The sequence below is a fragment of the Schistocerca piceifrons genome, chromosome 7 (assembly GCF_021461385.2).
Source record: "Schistocerca piceifrons isolate TAMUIC-IGC-003096 chromosome 7, iqSchPice1.1, whole genome shotgun sequence".
Taxonomy (NCBI): Eukaryota; Metazoa; Arthropoda; class Insecta; order Orthoptera; family Acrididae; genus Schistocerca; species Schistocerca piceifrons.
The window spans coordinates 439408407-439427208 of NC_060144.1; the positions used below are offsets into that span (position 1 = coordinate 439408407).

The 18802-nt window shown below is 41.5% G+C and overlaps 1 protein-coding gene across 1 annotated transcript in view; it reads left to right on the forward strand.

Annotated features, from left to right (window-relative positions):
• Positions 1 to 18137, forward strand: part of LOC124805255 — a 44994-nt gene extending 26857 nt beyond the window's left edge. The window contains exons 4-5 of the mRNA XM_047265767.1: positions 7875 to 8028; positions 17681 to 18137. Of these exons, the coding sequence (XP_047121723.1) occupies positions 7875 to 8028; positions 17681 to 17775 (249 nt within the window). The 3' untranslated portion in view covers positions 17776 to 18137. The remainder of the gene's footprint in view (positions 1 to 7874; positions 8029 to 17680) is intronic.
• The last annotated feature ends 665 nt before the right edge of the window (positions 18138 to 18802 follow it).

Genomic DNA, 18802 nt, shown 5'->3' on the forward strand with positions numbered 1-18802 from the left:
GCAGAATCGCTTCAGTTTAATCCTCATACCACTGAAAAAATGAATGAATTAAGTATTAGTGTCACTGGTGTTAAGAAACAGCTGAAATCGTTAAAACTGAACAAAACTTCAGGGCCTGATGGGATCCCTGTCAGACTCTATACTGAATTTGGCGCCGACTTAGCCCCTCTTCTAACTATAATCCATTGCAGATCCCTTGAACAAAAAACTGTGCCCAGTTCTTGTATAAAGGCACAGGTCACACCCATCTACAAGGAGGGTAGTAGAAGTGATCCACAAAACTACTGTCCAATATCCTTGAAATCGATTTGTTGTAGAATCTTAGAACATATTCTGAGATCGAACACAATGAGGTATCTTGAACAGAATGGCCCCCTCCATAACAACCAGCATGGATTCCGAAAACATCGATTATATAAAACCCAACTCGCATTTTTCTCCCATCACATACCAAAAGCTTTGGATCAAGACAGTCAGGTAGATGCTGTATATTTCGATATCTCAGGAGCATTTGACTCAGTACCACACCTACACTTACTGTCAAAGTATGATCATGTGTGGTATCAAGTGAAATTTATGACTGGATTGAGGACTATTTGGTAGAAAGGAGGCAACGTCTTATCTTGGAAGGAGAGAAATCGTCAGATGTAGAAGTAACTTCAGGTGTGCCCCAAGGAAATGCGTTGGAATCCTTGATGTTCATGTTTTATATTAATGACCTTCCAGATAATATTAGTAGTAAAATCAGGCTTTTTGCAGATGGTGCAGTTATCTATAATGAGGCACTATCTGAGAAAAGCTGCATAAATACTCAGTCAGATCTTGATAAGACTTCAACATGGTCCAGAGTTTGGCAACTTGCTCTGAATATTCGGAAATGTAAAATTGTGTACTTCACAAAACGAAAAGAAACGTGGTATCTATGACTATAATATCAATGAGCCACTGTTGGAATCGGCCAACTCATACAAAAAACTGGGTGTAACACTTTGTGGGGGTATGAAATGGAATGCTCACATAGGTTCAGTAGTGGGTAAAGCAGATGGCAGACTTCAGTTTAGTAGTAGAATACTGGGGAAGTGCAATCAGTCTACTAAAGAGATTGCTTACAAATCACTCGTGCGACCCATCCTAGAATATTGCTCAAGTGTGTGGGACCTGTACCAGATAGGCCGAACAAAGGGATATTGAACGTATATAGAGAAGCGCAGCACGAATGGCCACAGGTTTGATCCACGGGAAAGTGTCACTAAGATATGGAAGGAACTAAACTGGCAGAATCTTGAAGACAGACGTAATCTACCCCGAGAACGTCTATTAACAAAGTTTCAAGAACCGGCCTTAAGTGATCACTCTATGTATCACTCACATAGGGATCGTGAAGATCTAACATTCTGCGTGGTGTCTGTTGTTCTATATCGTGTCTCCCTATCACTTTCGCGCAACGACGCTCTGAGCGTGTTTTTTAGGGAATTGACTAGTTTGAACCTGGGACCTGTTACTGGTAAGGAGACGTCAGACCACACATGACATGTAGAGTTCAGAAGAGTTCAGTGAGACTAGAGATGATATAACCAAATACTTAATGATTTCAGCGTCAGCGCCACTGCCACTGCACTCCCTGTAAAAGAATCTTAATACTAACTAAATTTAGTGGAAGGGGTTCAAGGCTTTCCAATTTTTGTTAGCTGGTAAAATAACGTCGAAAAAGCAATTAAGTTTACCATTGGAAATTTTATTCTACTCACAAAACATTGTTTATAAATTGCACTATTGATGAAAGGAAATGTTTTAATACAGGATGGTAAAAACCAACTGTGTTCAACAAAAATGTGAACGAATATTCGCTAAATGGGTTTCCAAGTTCTACAATGGATCGAAGGATGACCTATACCATATCACATCTATAATCTAGGTTTAAATTAAGTTTCACAAAAGAGAAAACTATCAAAATGGTCTACAGTGACCCTCAATTATCTTTAATTACTTATCTAACTTGTCGTAAATTACAGTGGCTGATGTGGCTTCTCAATAACTATATAACAGAAAAATCATCGCGTTTCAGATTTTTACTTCAAGTGGCAAATGTGAACACCATGAGCTTTAATTGACGATCGACACTAGTATTACGCAAAAAGGGGGTGTAACAGATGAGACTTCTGCAGTTCTGAGTGAAGCTTTATGCGCTGTTATGCGGCATCGCGTGCGTTCATTACCTTGTCGGTGTTTGTCAGGGGGTGGCGTAAAGCACAGCTCCGCTCACCTCGCCGTCTCGGAAGCAGCTATCTCCTGACTTCTCCTTACTACAATTTACCGAAATTGGTTTAAAAAAACTATCTGGCTGTGTTTTCATCTGACCAATCAGGGTCTCAGTGTTAACCTTAAGCTCCGCCTACAAAAATTCTGTCCATCCAATGAGAAACGTTATACTTCTCGCGGTGGGGCAATGTTTTTAAAGTTTGCAACGTAACAGAGACGCAAAAAAGTCTCACGCTAAAACTTGCAGCTGGTCTGGTCCTTTTAGTGTTATCGTAAGATCTATAGTGTTCTTCTGGAGGGCTCTATCTTTTAACATGGGCTGGGGGGTGGTCCTGACATAACAGAGAACAGAGACGCGAAAAAGTCTCACGCTAAAACTTGCGGCTGGGGTGGCCCTTTTAGTGTTATCATAAGATCTATACTGTTCTTCTGGAGGGCTCTAGCTTTTAACATGGGCTGGGGGGTGGTCCTAGCGGTTAGCTGGCGACGTGGGTGTCCGTCCCTTATCGTAGGGCCTTCTAGCTTAACACGGTTCTGCTCTCGGCTTCTGTTCTCGTTGCTCCCCTCGGAACTGCGTCTGTCTCACGGTGGGAAGGTATGACATGCATTTAGGCATTCTTGTGTTAGTCTGTGGTATTCCATTTGCTCACTCGTTACTCGTATTACTTTGGTTAATTTAATGTCACGATTTATTCGGAACTATGTGACATACTACTGGATTTGCTTATCATGTCAGGGTTTTTATGGAAGGTGTTGGATTTGCCTGACACCTTACGAAGATAAGATTAGAATAATTACTGCGCACATGGAGGCATACAAACAATCATTCTTCCCACACTCCATACGTGAGTGGAACAGGAAGAAACCCTAATAACTGGTACAATGGCACGTACCCTCTCCCATGCACCTCACGGTGGTTTACAGAGTATAGATGTAGATGTAGGTACATTGCGCTTTGCCTATGTAACAGGTGGTACTTTCGAGTATTGAAGTCATCTTGAGTCACGTCGTCATGAGTGAATTAATGTTTCAAAGTAACTATATTAACAAATTTAGTATTGATTAAAATATTGCATTCTGTTTTCATAGTATTTACTGCACCGAGGTAGTTTAGCAACCGGACGTATGTCGTCCACAAAACTTCAGTAATGTAAGCAAAATGATGGAATATGACCTATGGGAATCATCTCAAATCAGTTGTGATGGATTACTCCAATGAAGCCGTGCGCCACAAAGCCTATTACACTGATGAGCCGAAACATTACCACCGCCTGGTTATTACTGCGTTGGTCCACATTTGGAACGAAATACAGCGGCAGTTACGCGTGGCGTCAATTCGACAAGTCCTCAGTAGCCTCTCCCGGAAATATGACACCACATGTCTATGCATACATTATGCAGCTCCTATAAACTACGAACCATTGGTTTGGGGCACGGAGCTGGCATAGGGTAGTGTCCGAGATGTGTTTTTTCGGGTTCAGAAGAGCCGAATTTGGCGGCCAAGGTATCAACGTGACTTCACTATTACTGCAATGCGAACACTTACCCCAAAAATGTAATACCATATGACATAAGGGAATGAAAATATGCAAAGTACACTAATTTTCGTTTCTAATGATCACTTGCTTCAAATACTGTTCGAACAGTAAAAATGGCAGAATTAAGTCTTTAAACAAGATGCTGAACATGGGCTTTCCATGACAGTTTACTATCTATCTGAACACCCAGAAATTTGAACTGTTCAGTTTTAATAATCATATGCTCATTCTATGAAAGTTAAAACGTCGGGTTTTGTTGAATTGTGTACTAGAAACTGTAAAAAATGAGTCTTATTGTTATTTAGCGCTAGTTTCTTTTCTACAAGCCATGAACTTATGTCATGAACTACGTTATTTGAAAGAGAACCAATGTTACACACAACATCCTGTACTACCAAGCCTGTGTCATCAGCAAACAGAGATATTTTAGAATTACCTATAATGCTGGAGGGCATATCATTAATACAAATAAGGAATGGGAGTGGCCCCAACACTGATCCCTGGGGCAGTCTCCATTTGACGGTTCCCCACTCAAACCCCACAACACAGCCACTCTCAACACTGTGAATAATGACTCTTGTTGTCTGTTGTTGAACTAAGAGATGAACCACCTGCGAGATACTCCTCGTATTCCATAACAATCCAACTTCTGGAGCAATATTTTGTGATCAACACAATAATTCGCCTAAATTAAATAAAAAAAATATGCCTAGCGTTCGAAACCTTTTGCTTAACCCGTCCAGTACCTCACAGAGAAAAGAGAATATAGTATTTCCAGTAGACAAACCGCTTCTAAAGCCGAACTGTACATTTGATAGCAAATTGCGCGATATAGATTATTCTTACATCCACAGCCTTGTCAATAACTTTAGCGAAGACTGATGGCATAGAAATAGGTCTAAAATTGTGCACATTATCCCTTTCCTCTCTTTTTATAAAGCAGCTTTACTACTGAGCACTTTAATCGTTCAGAAAACTGACCATTCTGGAAGAAAACACTACAAATGTGGCTAAGTACAGAGCTAATTTGTGTAGCACAGTATTTTAATATTCTGCTAGGCACTCCATCATATCCAAGAGAGTCCTTAGTCTTCAGTGATTTAATTATTGACACAGTCTCCCCATTGTCAGTATCACAGACGAGTATTTCAGACATCAATCTCGAAAAGGAATTTTCCAAAAGAGTTATATGATTCCCTGTAGAAACTAAGTTTTTATTTAAGTCACCAGCAATGCTCAGAAAATTTTTGTTAAAACTGCACGTATATTCGACTTATCAGTAACAGAAATATTTTTGCTAGGCACTAACTTTATATTGTCAGCCTTGTGCTGCTAACCTGTCACTTGCTTCACAACTGACCATATGGTTTTAATTTTATCCTGTGAATTAGCTATTTTATTCGCTTTGTAATGACATATCTGGAACGGAATGAACTGCTCCATGCCAACCAACATCGATCATGTGAAACCGACACACACACGTGTCTCACATGACATCTTGAAACCAGTCAACCAGATGCCGACTTTCTCGATTTCCGAAAAGCGCTCGATTCAATACACCCCCTACCCTTGTTATCGAAAAATATAATCGTATAAAGTATCAAGCGAATTTTGTGACTGGATTGAGAGTTTCTTGGTAGAGAGAACGCAACATATCTTGGATGGAGAGTCATGGACAGATGTAGAAGAAATTTCAGGTATGCCCTAGAGAAGTGTATTGGGATCCTTGGTGTTCAAATGGTTCAAATGGCTCTAAGCACAATGGGACCTAACATCTGAGGTCATCAGTCCCCTAGATGTAGAAGTACTTAAACCTAACTAACCTAAGGACATCACACACATCCATGCCCAAGGCAGGATTCGAACCTGCGAACATAGCAGCAGCGCGGTTCCGGCTTGAAGTGCCTAGAACCGCTCGGCCACAGTGGCTGCCCCCTTGGTGTTCATCTTGTATATTGATGACTTGGCAGACAACATTAATACACAGTCCAGTCACATTAATATGACAACCGCCTATGCTCGATATCAAAGGTTAGTAACCCCTCACAGATGGCCGGTGGCACCACTGGTTGCAGAGGGTGTATCACGGGAATGAGGGAGTTGGTAAAACAGTGCAGCTCTTGTCATATCGCGGAAATGGGGCGATTCGTCTGATGTCCAAAGGGCATGATGATTGACTTTCGCGCCAAGGGTGTAAGCATTTCCGAAACGGGTAAATCTGTAAACCGTTGGCTTGTCGCCATGGTTAAAGTACACCGTGCATGTCAAAATGGCACTATCTGGAACAGGCACATGGGCAACTATGGTGCACTACCAGCCATAGGTGACTGCGGAGATGTGTATGGGCGGAAGGACGTGCAACTGATGAACAGCTGACCGCCCAGATGAACCATAGGACTACCAAAATTGTCCTCAACGACTGCCCAGCGAATGTTGCTGCGTATGGCCCTCCGCAGCAGGAGCCTGTATCATGCACCCACGCTCATTGCTGTTATTCGGCGACCGCAACAGGACGTCCGCTGGGTGGCAACAGGTGGTCTTCTCCGAAGAATCACGGAAAATAATTGGAAATTTGTGGTAAGGTCTTACGGGACCAAACTGCTGAGGTCATCGATCTCTAATCTTACGCACTACTTAATCTAACTTAAACTAACTTACGCTAAGGACAACACACACACCCATGCCCGAGGGAGGACTCGAACCTCCGATAGGCCGGCCGGTGTGGCCGAGCAGTTCAAATGGTTCAAATGGCTCTGAGCACTATGCGACTTAACTTCTGAGGTCATCAGTCGCCTAGAACTTAGAACTAATTAAACATAACTAACCTAAGCACATCACACACATCCATGCCCGAGGCAGGATTCGAACCTGCGACCGTAGCGGTCGCTCGGTTCCAGACTGTAGCGCCTAGAACCGCACGGCCACACCGGCCGGCGCCGAGCAGTTCTAGGCGCTTCAGTCTGGAACCGCGCGGCCGCTATGGTCGCAGGTTCGAATGCTGCCTCGTGCATGGATGTGTGTGATGTCCCTAGTTTAGTTAGGTTTAAGTAGTTCTAAGTTCTAGTGGACTGATGACCTCAGATGTTAAGTCCCATAGTGCTCAGAGCCATTTGAACGATATGAACCTCCGATGGGGTGGGCCTTGCGGGCCGTGCCAAGGTGGCCTAGACCGCACTGCTATCCTGTGTGGCGATGAATCACGTTTTTTGCTCCATTGGACAGGTGGCCATTTGCATGTATGGCACGAAACGTCCTAGGGTCTAGGCCAGAGGAGGAAGCATGATGGTTTTGGGAATGTTTTCATGGAATTCCATGGGTGATATCGTCATTCTATCCAGACACAATCTATCAACACAAGTACGCATCTATTCTTGGGCACAACGTCCACTTCTATGTGCAGTTTGCTCTTCCTCAGTACAATGGCATCTACCAGCAGGACAGGGCACGGTGTCACACAGCACACAGCATATTGCATGTTTTGAATAGCACCTGGATGAGTTTACCATATCCCCTGGCCACCAAACTCCCCGAATTTAAACGCAATCGACAATCTGTTCGACCACCTCGACTGGGCTGTTTGCATCGTGGATGCTCAAGCGCAGCTAGCCACGGCACTGGAGCACCATGGCTCCATATCCCTATCGATACCTTGCAGAACCCCACTGCCTCTCTTCCAGCACATCTCACGGCAGTTCGCGCTGCAATAGATGGTTGTTCAGTCTTTTGACAGGTAGCCATATTAATGTAACTGAACAGTATAAGAACTCGATTTTTTTTGTACATATTACATGGCAATAGATGAACAAGTTGGAAATAAGATAAAAACTTAGCAAAGAATGGTAGTTATCTTGGGAGCGGAAAGAACACAACAGATGGGAAGAATCTACCCGCTATGTCAGATTTTATGCAAGTGAATTTTCAGATAATTCCAATTATATTGATAAACAGAACGTAATTGAGTTTGCAGTCGCTATGCACTGGCTGTTGGTTGACGACACACAGAGGGGTTTTGGATCGTGGCTGAGAGGACAGCATTTGTGTGCGGAAGTGACACAGTGTGGTGTGTTGTGCCTGCAGCGGCAGCCGGCGCTGGTGGCCCAGTGGCCTGCCGCCATCGCCATGCTGTTGCTGTGTGGTCTGGGGCTCACCGTGGCTGCCATCGCCGCCTCCGCCTCTGGACAAAGGCACCTGTTGCTCCTGCTACCTGGTCTGACCACCATCATCGCTGCAGGTAAGGAAAAAAAATTAGTAACTTTGGAGACATCGTGAAGGGAATCCCACAGGGTTGAAATCTGGGTCCACTCCTACTCCTTGTACAGGGTGAACATTAGTTAAAAGCGACAAACTGCAGGAATGGATTCCTAACTGGAAATGGAGCAAGAAAGGTCCTATGAACAAGGGTCCAAAAATGCACCATTGCCATGATAGATGGCACTGACAAATGAAAATTCCTCTGATCTGTCTGTAGCCCACAGATTATGCTTATTGATGATGCCACTTCTGATAAACGTTGCTTCTTCAGTAAAGAGGACTGATCACAGAAATCCCATAATTGTGATGGCCTGGTCCAAAAACCATTGACAAAATCCTTTCCATAGATGGAAATCTGCTGCTCATAATCCTTGCAATCGTTGTATGTGATAGAGCCAGTAGTGTTCGTCATGCAGGTTACACTTTGAGAGAGAAGAAGTTACTCTCTCACCTATTTTTCACATACAGAAAATTAGTCAAGATTTTATTACAACCTGACACACCTTGAGTGAGACTCTACAAAGTTAACAGTCTGAGCAGACGTTAATGGAGCCTGGTAAGGCGCTAAAATCACAAGGTATTTTTATAATTCTCAGCTCATAGTAATGGCATGTTGGGAGTTGAAAGCAATTGGCAGTGAGCCCATTCCTTAGTAGATCTTGCAGGACAGGCCCACAGCCATACAGGGCAGACAGGGCAGCCCCTCGTCATGATAAGGCTCCAGCAGAACAATGCCACGATTCCTGCTGCAGCGCCAGCAGAAGCCTGGGCTGGAGGTCTAAAGAAATGCATCTACACAGTGGAGTTTAAATCGGGCACTGTGTGCAGAGCCACACGTTATAAAAATTCGTGTGTTTTGAAACGCCATTTCAATTATCCTGTGCAGCCATTTTAGACTTGACATTCCACTGTATTTGATGAGTTCCGACTTAATTTCATCCACCCCAGCTGCTTTATTGCACTGCAATCTATTGACCATTTTCTCCATTTCCTCAAATATGATCCCATTTCTATCATTCCCATCCCATTGTACATCGAAATCTGAAATATTACTGATCGTATTTTCACCTACATTGACCAACTCTTTAAAATATTCCCTTCATCTGCCCAAGGCATGAACAGGATTCATCAGCAGTTTTCCTGACCTGTCCAAAATACTTGTCATTTCCTTCTTACCTCCCTTTCGAAGACTGCTAATTACACTCGAGAATGGTTTTCCAGCAGCTTGACCCAAAGTCTCCAACCTGTTTCCAGTCTTTCCAAGATTTCTTCTTGGATGCTGCAATTATCTGTTTGGCTTTGTTTCTGTCTTCAACATAACTTTCTCTGTCTACCTGAGCTTTAGTATGTAGCCATTTTTGATACGCCTTCTTTTGCCTTTTACAGGCTGCCTTGACTGTGTCATTCCACCAAGCTCTTTGCTTCATCCTACCTTTACACACTACTGTTCCAGGACATTCTTTAGCCACTTCTAGTACTGTGTCCCTGTACCTTGTCCATTCCTTTTCCAATGACTGTAATTGACTACATTCAACTAACTGGTACCTTTCTGAGATCACTGTTATGTACTTGTGCCTGATTTCCTTATCCTGAAGTTTCTCGACTCTTATCCTCTTACATATGGACCTGACCTCCTGCACTTTCTTCCTCATAATACCAATTTCACTGCAAATTAAATAGTGATCGGTGTCATCAAAGAATCCCCTGAATACACGTGTGTCCCTCACAGGCTTCATGAATTCCTGATCTGTTATTATATAGTCAATGACAGTTCTGGTTCACCTGCCTTCCCAAGTATACCGGTGAATGTTCTTATGTTTAAAAAACAAGTTTGTAATTACTAAGCCCATACTGGCACAGAAATCCAAGAGTTGTTTCCCTTTCCTGTTGGCCTCCATATCCTCTCCAAATTTACCCATAACTTTATCATACCCTTCTGTTCGATTTCTAATCCTGGCATTAAAATCAACCATGAGCAGAACACTGTCCTTGTCCTTTAACAACTACATCACTTTCAATGATATTTTCGTCAATAATGTTAAATATAATCCTCATCACGAATCAAGGTACTCACTGCAAAGAGAAGTTTTACGCATGTTATCCATTTATAGAACGCCGGAAATCTACCTCATGCACTTTGGAATTTAAAATAGGTATAACTCGGAAAAACGATGTATAACTGGACCAATAATGCCAGCAATTAAATCTGCTCTGCCACGCGGGTCTTTTCACAATGCTTCTACGATAAACCCCAGCTCGTCTGCACATATGAACACTAAACAACTTATCAAGATTCAGCACTGCAAACACGCGACCAGTCGGCCATCTATGTGATTAAATTTTGAAAATACAACATCAAGAATTCTCGCAAGTGCAAAACCGTGCACCGAAATTGCTTTCCCATCAGATCGAGATAGCATAATGTCTCGAGAATTCGGCCTTCTGTCGTTTTAAAGATTGTCACAGTTGTAAATGAAACTTGCCCACAGGTTCGAAGTCACTGCCTACTCGTATACAATACTTGCCTGTAGTAGTTGCAAGATATGGCTCTAAGCACTATGGGACTTAACATCTGAGGTCATCAGTCCCCTAGAACTTAGAACTACTTAAACCTAACTAACCTAAGGACATCATGCATATCAATGCCCGAGGCAGGATTCGAACCTGCGACCGTAGCAGCAGCGCGGTTCCGGACTAAAGTGCCCAGAACCGCTCGGCCACAGTTGCGAGATAGCCTGTCGCTACTCGGATGCTATTTCAGTCACTCAGAGCAATGTCCGAAAAGCGTTAATATTCCGAAAGTACTAAATTAAATCCGAAATGAACATATTCGCAGTCCATTCACTTAACGTATCCTGTCTCTAAAGCGGCGCACTAACGACTCATTGCTTCGTTCACGCCAACACCTTAGCTGGTACCCCCTCCACTGAACATATACGTCCCCACTCGTGAGACACATTAGACGTACTCGCTTTGAAAATAAATGAAAGCCAACTAACTGTAACAAAGGAACCTGACTCATTGGATACTGTTCACGATTACTTTTTTTAGATCACTACTTAAATAAATAAATAAATAGCTGTTAACCAGGGACTATTTTATGTCTTTTACCTAGCAGACCAGTATGGGGATTCCTGTCTGACATGGCCGTTACGCGCACTTTTAAGATGACAGATGGTGTACGTCAGCGAATATTGTTCTACAAACTTCGACATATTCTCTGCTTTCTCGCGCAAATGCCACAACAACGTACACAACTTCCAGCTGCATACTACCCGACGCTTTCCCACTCTTGACAGTTCACTGCCTTCTGTATGTAACGTCCAGATGTCCGCCGACCTAGTGTCATTTCAAGTGCTCCCACTTACGTTAATTGAAGTACATCTACATCTACATCCATACTCCGCAAGCCACCTGACGGTATGTGGCGGAGGGTACAAAGTAAATTGTTTCTTCACCTCACCTTATAGGAAATGTGAAATTCTTCTTTTCGTATTTCTTGTGGAGTGTATAAGTTATTATTATTACATAAAGTACTCGTGGCTTTCAATGCAAGTAAAAATAAAAGTAGAGGAAGAAACATTAATACGTTGCTACGTAACATAGTGATTACTTTGAAAGGTAGACCTGGTGGGACTATTTAAATGATTGAGAATGTTGGCATAATTGTAGTGTTCTGTTTTTGTTGTTGTGGTCTTCAGTCCTGAGACTGGTTTGATGCAGCTCTCCATGCTACTCTATCCTGTGCAAGCTTCTTCATCTCCCAGTACCTACTGCAACCTACATCCTTCTGAATCTGCTTAGTGTATTCATCTCTTGGTCTCCCTCTACGATTTTTACCCTCCACGCTGCCCTCCAATACTAAATTGGTGATCCCTTGATGCCTCAGAACATGTCCTACCAACCGATCCCGTCTTCTGGTCAAGTTGTGCCACAAACTTCTCTTATCCCCAATCCTATTCAATACTTCCTCATTAGTTATGTGATCTACCCATCTAATCTTCAGCATTCTTCTGTAGCACCACATTTCGAATGCTTCTATTCTCTTCTTGTCCAAACTATTTATCGTCCATGTTTCACTTCCATACGTGGCTACACTCCATACAAATACTTTCAGAAATGACTTCCTGACACTTAAATCTATACTCGATGTTAACAAATTTCTCTTCTTCAGAAAAGCTTTCCTTGGCATTGCCACTCTACATTTTATATCCTCTCTACTTCGACCATCATCAGTTATTTTGCTCCCCAAATAGCAAAACTCCTTTACTACTTGAAGTGTCTCATTTCCTAATCTAATTCCCTCAGCATCACTCGTCTTAATTCGACTACATTCCATTATCTTCGTTTTGCTTTTGTTGATGTTCATCTTATATCCTCCTTTCAAGACACTGTTTCCGTTCTAACATTTATTTTTTCCGAAAACAGACCAGTTATTGACTTAATACCGTAACCAAGTAACAGGCGATTTAAGACTACACTGGACAAGATCCTGGGTGGCAGAGATAGTTTAACTAGTGGAGTGAGTGAAGTACTCTGGCCCTAAAAATGTGGATAACACAATCTGAATTGATCTGACGCCGAGCAGACTTCGATTAATCAAATCTACTGAAGTTTCTCTACATAGGTGCAGCTTGAGAGCAAGTGGCGATTGAGATCTGTACGTTACCCTGTTTGCTTTGTGCGGTGATGTAACTTGCAGCTGGAGAGATGTGTGCGGTGGAGGTGAAACTTGGAGGCGGTATCTGTGAATTGATCGTGGACACGAAAGAAATGCAGAAATCTCACGGTCTAGCGACCAGGCAGACGGATCGCAATTTACTCTCTACCAGAGCCCTGAAATCATGGTAGATTTCAGTGTGACACACCTGTTCGCTGCTCGTATCAAGGACCAATTTGGCTCAGTTATACGACAGAGCACACAATGACACCAACTGTCGAGACTGGTAAACCAAAACCGAATAAGTGTGCCCTCGGCAAACGAGTAGTCCGAGATGTTTGACGTCACACTATCGGTACAGTAAGAACTTCACCACAGGCTCCCCAGTCTAAACTACTCGCAAGTGAAGTCAGTCTCAGGACAGGTCCCAAGTACCAACCACACATGCCAGAGCTTCGACTAGAAGTGCTTCCAGACCAAAGTCCTGCACCCCAGTGCTTCGCACCTCTCTAGATAAAAAATCCGTTTTGCCGCAAAGTGCACGAACGACCCTACGTGCACCCCATCTTGAGCCAATCACAGAGCTCTAGAGGCGCTAAATCTCTCCTCCCACGCGACAGCATAAACTCTTGTCGAACCAGGGCAAGAGTTGACAAACCTGCGTCTCTGGAAAAAAAGAAACCGCCAATTACTGGATCTTTTAAGTTTCCACAGAGGGGGAAGACGATTTTTTTCGTTCGTAGTATATCGTGAGAAAAGGGCAAGCTGAGTTTCGCACGGGCGATGCTTTATGGTTCAAATGGCTCTGAGCACTATGGGACTTAACATCTAAGGTCATCAGTCCCCTAGAACTTAGAACTACTTAAACCTTGTTAACCTAAGGACATCACACAGATCCATGCCCCAGGCAGGATTCGAACCTGCAATCGTAGCAGCAGCGTGGTTCCGGACTAAAGCGCCTAGAACCGCTCGACCACAGTGGCCGGCTTATGACTTGTTACCTCAGTGCAGTAACAAAGCGCTCGAAGCACTTCACTTCTTACCTTCAGTTTGGTTCTCCACTAAACATAGCAACTGCATCACCACTGGAACAGGAACTGTGACTAAATTTATCTTCTGAAATTACTCCTGAAATTAAAGTTTCTATTTGCTTTATATGGACGCCACGTCCTGAGTAAACGAATTTTGAAAGTTAAATCAGTGCATTAAACTCGGAACAGTTGCTCAAGTTAGTTTTTAATAAAGTTAAAATTTGCTTTCAAGAACTAGAATGAAAATGACAAGATATTTATTGACCTTCAGTACTTTGACTGTTTTTGACATTCTGTTAAAGTTAATACTTATCATATGAATAAAAATAATATCCTCTAGAATCTTTAAGAAAATGACGTTATACAAATGAATTTTAGGTAGCAAAGCCACCCATCAAAAATGCACAATCTTCTGTCCAAAGTTAATGAAAACACTACAACAATTGTTGCTGCTGTTACAATCATTATCGTTACATTTGAACGTAAGATTTAAGAAAACTGATACGCATTTTGAAATCAAACAGTAAAATTCTGTGTGTATAAGTGACAATATATTGAACAAAGCACACTTGATCGCAGATCGAGTTGAATTACATCTGGCTCTCCTTTACAATAATGACAATTAAATACTCTGTACCTTGCCTCGGTATGGGCAGTACAGTTGATGTGGTGTCAAAAACACTTCTGCAAATCAAATGTTTTTTATTCCAGTCTTTGATCACAATATGAATTCTTCAGACGATAACCGGTTTCAGTCCGTAATGACCATCCTCAGATCTTTTTTACTCCATGTCCTAAAGTTCAAGACCATCTGACGATGGTCATTACGGACTGAAACCGGTCATCGTCTAAAGAATTCATATTGTGATCAAAGACTGGAATAAAAAACATTTGACAGTATTGGATCACTGTTTGTATACGCGACCATGTCGCAGTTGGTGAAACTTCTTCAAACGCTTCACGCCTCTCGTTGAAACGACATGAGAGTGGCGTTACTAAGACTACCCATATTCAGTGTGCTTGAAGCAAAGTTGTGCAACTGTTCCATACCCATAATTGAACCTGGTAAGTCTTGCACAATAGCTTCTAATTACTAGATACGACTTTTTAATACTGAATTATTAATAAACGTCTTTTCACAGTACTTGTTCAGATGTTACCACAAAGAATATAGTCATGTGGAGAGCATCAGAAAAGAAGACCTTTCACTGTAACTACAGTCGGGCTACCTCTGCGCTACTCAGTCTGCCAGTGGTAAACTATTTTCCACATAAAATGTGTACCCAAAACGGAAAAAGACAAGGCCAGTCTCAAAACTGTGCGCCAGGTCAGCCTACTTTGCTTTTACCTTGTATGAAAGGTGTTCACTATGAGTTGGAAAACTGCCATAGGCTACTGTAGACTTTCATAAGTAAGCACAGACTAGTTTTTCTTGCTCAGTTACGATTGTAATCACGTTACCTGTCTGCATATCTGTCGGGCATCACCTCATTTCAATCCTTTTGTGCACTTATGTGGTCAGTGTCATACTAGATTCCCCTATAAACTGTCTAAATCTGAGTGAGGATATATAAAGGGCCGCGTAACATACGGAACATTTTTGATATACATAGTTATCCTATTGTCTGTTACTTAAAAATAAACACTATTTAGGGCAAAATTGAAATTCGTTTAATTCAGGTTTTATTTGAAAATTGTAGATTTGTAACGTGAAACAGAAGGCTGTTATAGTGCAAATAAAAATTAAGAAACAGATTTATCACACAGCGTAGAAAATACAATTTCCTCAAAAAAAAGGTAAAATTAAACAACACTAAAACAAAAACAAACCAAACATCGCATCAATACTTGGCCGCACTCGTGTAAAACATATTTCTGTTATTCATAAATAGCTTTCGCACTTATCAATAATAACAAGAAACTCTAGGCGTGGATCTTGATGAACATACTGTTGAGTACAAAATAACGATAATTATGGAGATTTTCTTATGCTTGTGCACGTTAACTATACTGGCATCAAAAGTAACTACTTATATGGTATTAGATCGCAGAAGCTATGCGGTCAACTAGTTATCACTTATAAAATGCAAGTGATATTTTGTAAGGAAATAAAATACATAGTGAAGTAACGCTGAACGCTATGCAGTTCTAATTATGAGCAAAACAAACAAAGAATGAAACAAAAAACATAGAGAAGTCGTCGGCTCCCATTTTCTATCACACATTCATTTTTCTTTCTCTATCAACGCTTCCAGTACTATCGGTAAGCCTACCATTCACTATGTCATGTATGCGCTGTGTAAAAGTACCCAACCATATTTTTGGTAGAAGACAACTCTAGTGTCCACCAAACGGAAACGACAAGGGCCTCCTCCGAACCTAATGGCTTTCTTCTTTCTTATACATGTTGTTATACTTTTTGAAATAACAATTAATACCATGTTAGGGGAAACGTTCATGAAATTGACCAAAAATGTCAATTTGCAATTTATTTTTGTTCATTAGTAGGAATCATGAACAATAAGTTCCCAGAGTTTCAATTATGAAATCAAATCTGAAATATCCGAAAAATAATTAGATGTGTGACGCGACCTTCCTGCAACCCCAACTTTCTGAAGCAATACTTCAGTCCTAGCTCGATGAACAGTGATTCTGTGGATTACTTTCCATAAAACGTACATGGGTTGCATCTAGAACGCTGTGATACGTATGCTCTTTGGTTTTATAGATCATCTGTGACTGCTGCGTGTCTTAGAAACAATAACAAATCAGCTGCTTTGTTTATGAAGAAGCAGTTCTTGTTTTGCCACATTATCATCTGCTGCAGTTGTCAGAATTGCAACTTACGTTGCAGTTCTTGTATTTAATGATGGGAATATACGGAGGATCTATTAGAAAGAATGGGCTTTAAGACAGGAAATTTCACTCAAGACATCTTGAGAAAAATAGATTTACAGTGCCTGTCTGAAGCTGAAAAGTCAGTTGGAAACTGGGTAAATGAAAGAAGGCCGGAAACAAGAAACCAGAAAAGAAACTTTGAAGGGTAAGAGAACCCTGTGTACAAATGTAAGGCCTTCTGAGTATATGACATAAGAAAAACGTTGGCGTGAAGTTGAAATTGTATTTCCTGAAAATCATGTTTTTTATAGGTTATGTTCCTTTTTCTCAGAATCTTCAGAAGGCTAGAATTTTGTTCACCTATTTCCATAAACCCAATAAATAATGTCTCAAGAGTAAATTTCGAAAATCTGAGTGTAAATTGAGATACGGGGCACAGTGCCTGCAAGTTTGCATGTATTTTATATTATACTTAAAGAAGTAAAATTAAAAATTATTAGAATTCTTCTCTTAGATATTTTCAAAAAACCTCATGAGAGAAGTTTGCTATATGCAAAGAGATCGAAAAGAGAAAATTTTGTAGAAATCTCTTTAACAGTTTCTGAGAAAAAAGGTACATATTATGTTTTAAATAAAATTTTGATATTTCATTAACAGGATATATATATATATATATATATATATATATATATATATATATATATATATATATATATATATATCCTGTTAATGAAATAATCCAAGGAACTTAACAGTAAATGTGTTAAATTCATGTAAAGCATGGTCCAAAATGTCACTGCTGTGTTTTCAAAATTGTGGATTTGGTGCATCTTTTAAATAGTGTGTGTGTTTTTCATAATAAGGTGGAGCTCAGACCATATATAAATGATTTGTTTTATATTCTTAATTCTAGAACAATAATTTCATTTCGCATTTTTATTGTGATTAAACCTTTATAAAAATTAGTAACTCAGCACGTCATATTTCAATAGCACACTATGTAAATAGACAATAACTACGTTTTGTTGCAGGCCCACTCGTCAGAGTGAATGAAGACGAAAGGGGAGAGGGTCAGTGCGTAATGGTCGCTATGTGCGTTTCAGGACTGGACGTGTACGGGATGCTGATTGTCCACAGCTTCTACAGGCAGCTATTGGACGAGAGGAAACCGTCGCCTCCCGTGCCCTTCGTGGGTTAGGTTTGCCTGCCTGCCTGCCTTCTCGTGGCGCTGCGCCAGTACATGGATCACGCTGCTCGCGTTACCGGCAACCAGTGGACGAAAAATGGGGGATCAGAATCCCATCCAGTTGCAACACGCTGGCCAGAGCATGGGCTGAGAGACTCGACGCGGCAGTGCAAGGGTTATGCATCATCCGAGAGAAGGCACCTGTATTAGCTGATGCCTGAATTCTTTGCTTTTTATGTGCTTGTGCTGTCAACTATATACCTCGATGCTAACAGAAGTATCTTGTTACTAATTTTCATTGGTTATTTATATACAGATGTATTCGCTACTATAGTATAAGAAAGTGACTTGTTATTAAATGGAATTATAGCCGACACTTGTACATTTTACTTTGGACCTTACCGTATGAAACTACAGCGAATTGCCAAATTGGTTATCTACATCTACAGCTACATACATACTCCGAAATCCACCATACGGTGCGTGGCGGAGGGTATCTCGTGCCACAACTAGCATCTTCCCTCCCTGTTCCATTCCCAAACAGAACGAGGGAAAAATGACTGCCTATATGCCTCTGTACGAGCTCTAATCTCTCTTATCTTTGTGGTCTTTCCGCGAAATATAAGTTGGCGGCAGTAAAATTGTACTGCAGTCAGCTTCAAATGCTGGTTCTCTAAATTTTCTCAGTAGCGATTCACGAAAAGAACGCCTCCTTTGCTGCAGAGACTCCCATCCGAGTTCCTGAAGCATTTCCGTAACACTCGCGTGATGATCAAACCCTTCAGTAACAAATCTAGCAGCCCGCCTCTGAATTGCTTCTATGTCCTCCCGCAATCCGACCTGATAGAGATCCCAAACGCTCGAGACTGACCTGTGGTCAGTGAGGCGAGCTGATGGCAGCTGAAGAATACTGGGTTTCCAATCACGGTGGAAGTGCTGCAGGAATTTAAATTCCTATTTCCTTGGCCTATATGATGTTCTGTGTCGTTCCCTGGTGGGGAGTTCGTGTAATGGCACGAATGTAGCCGCTGTGAATCGA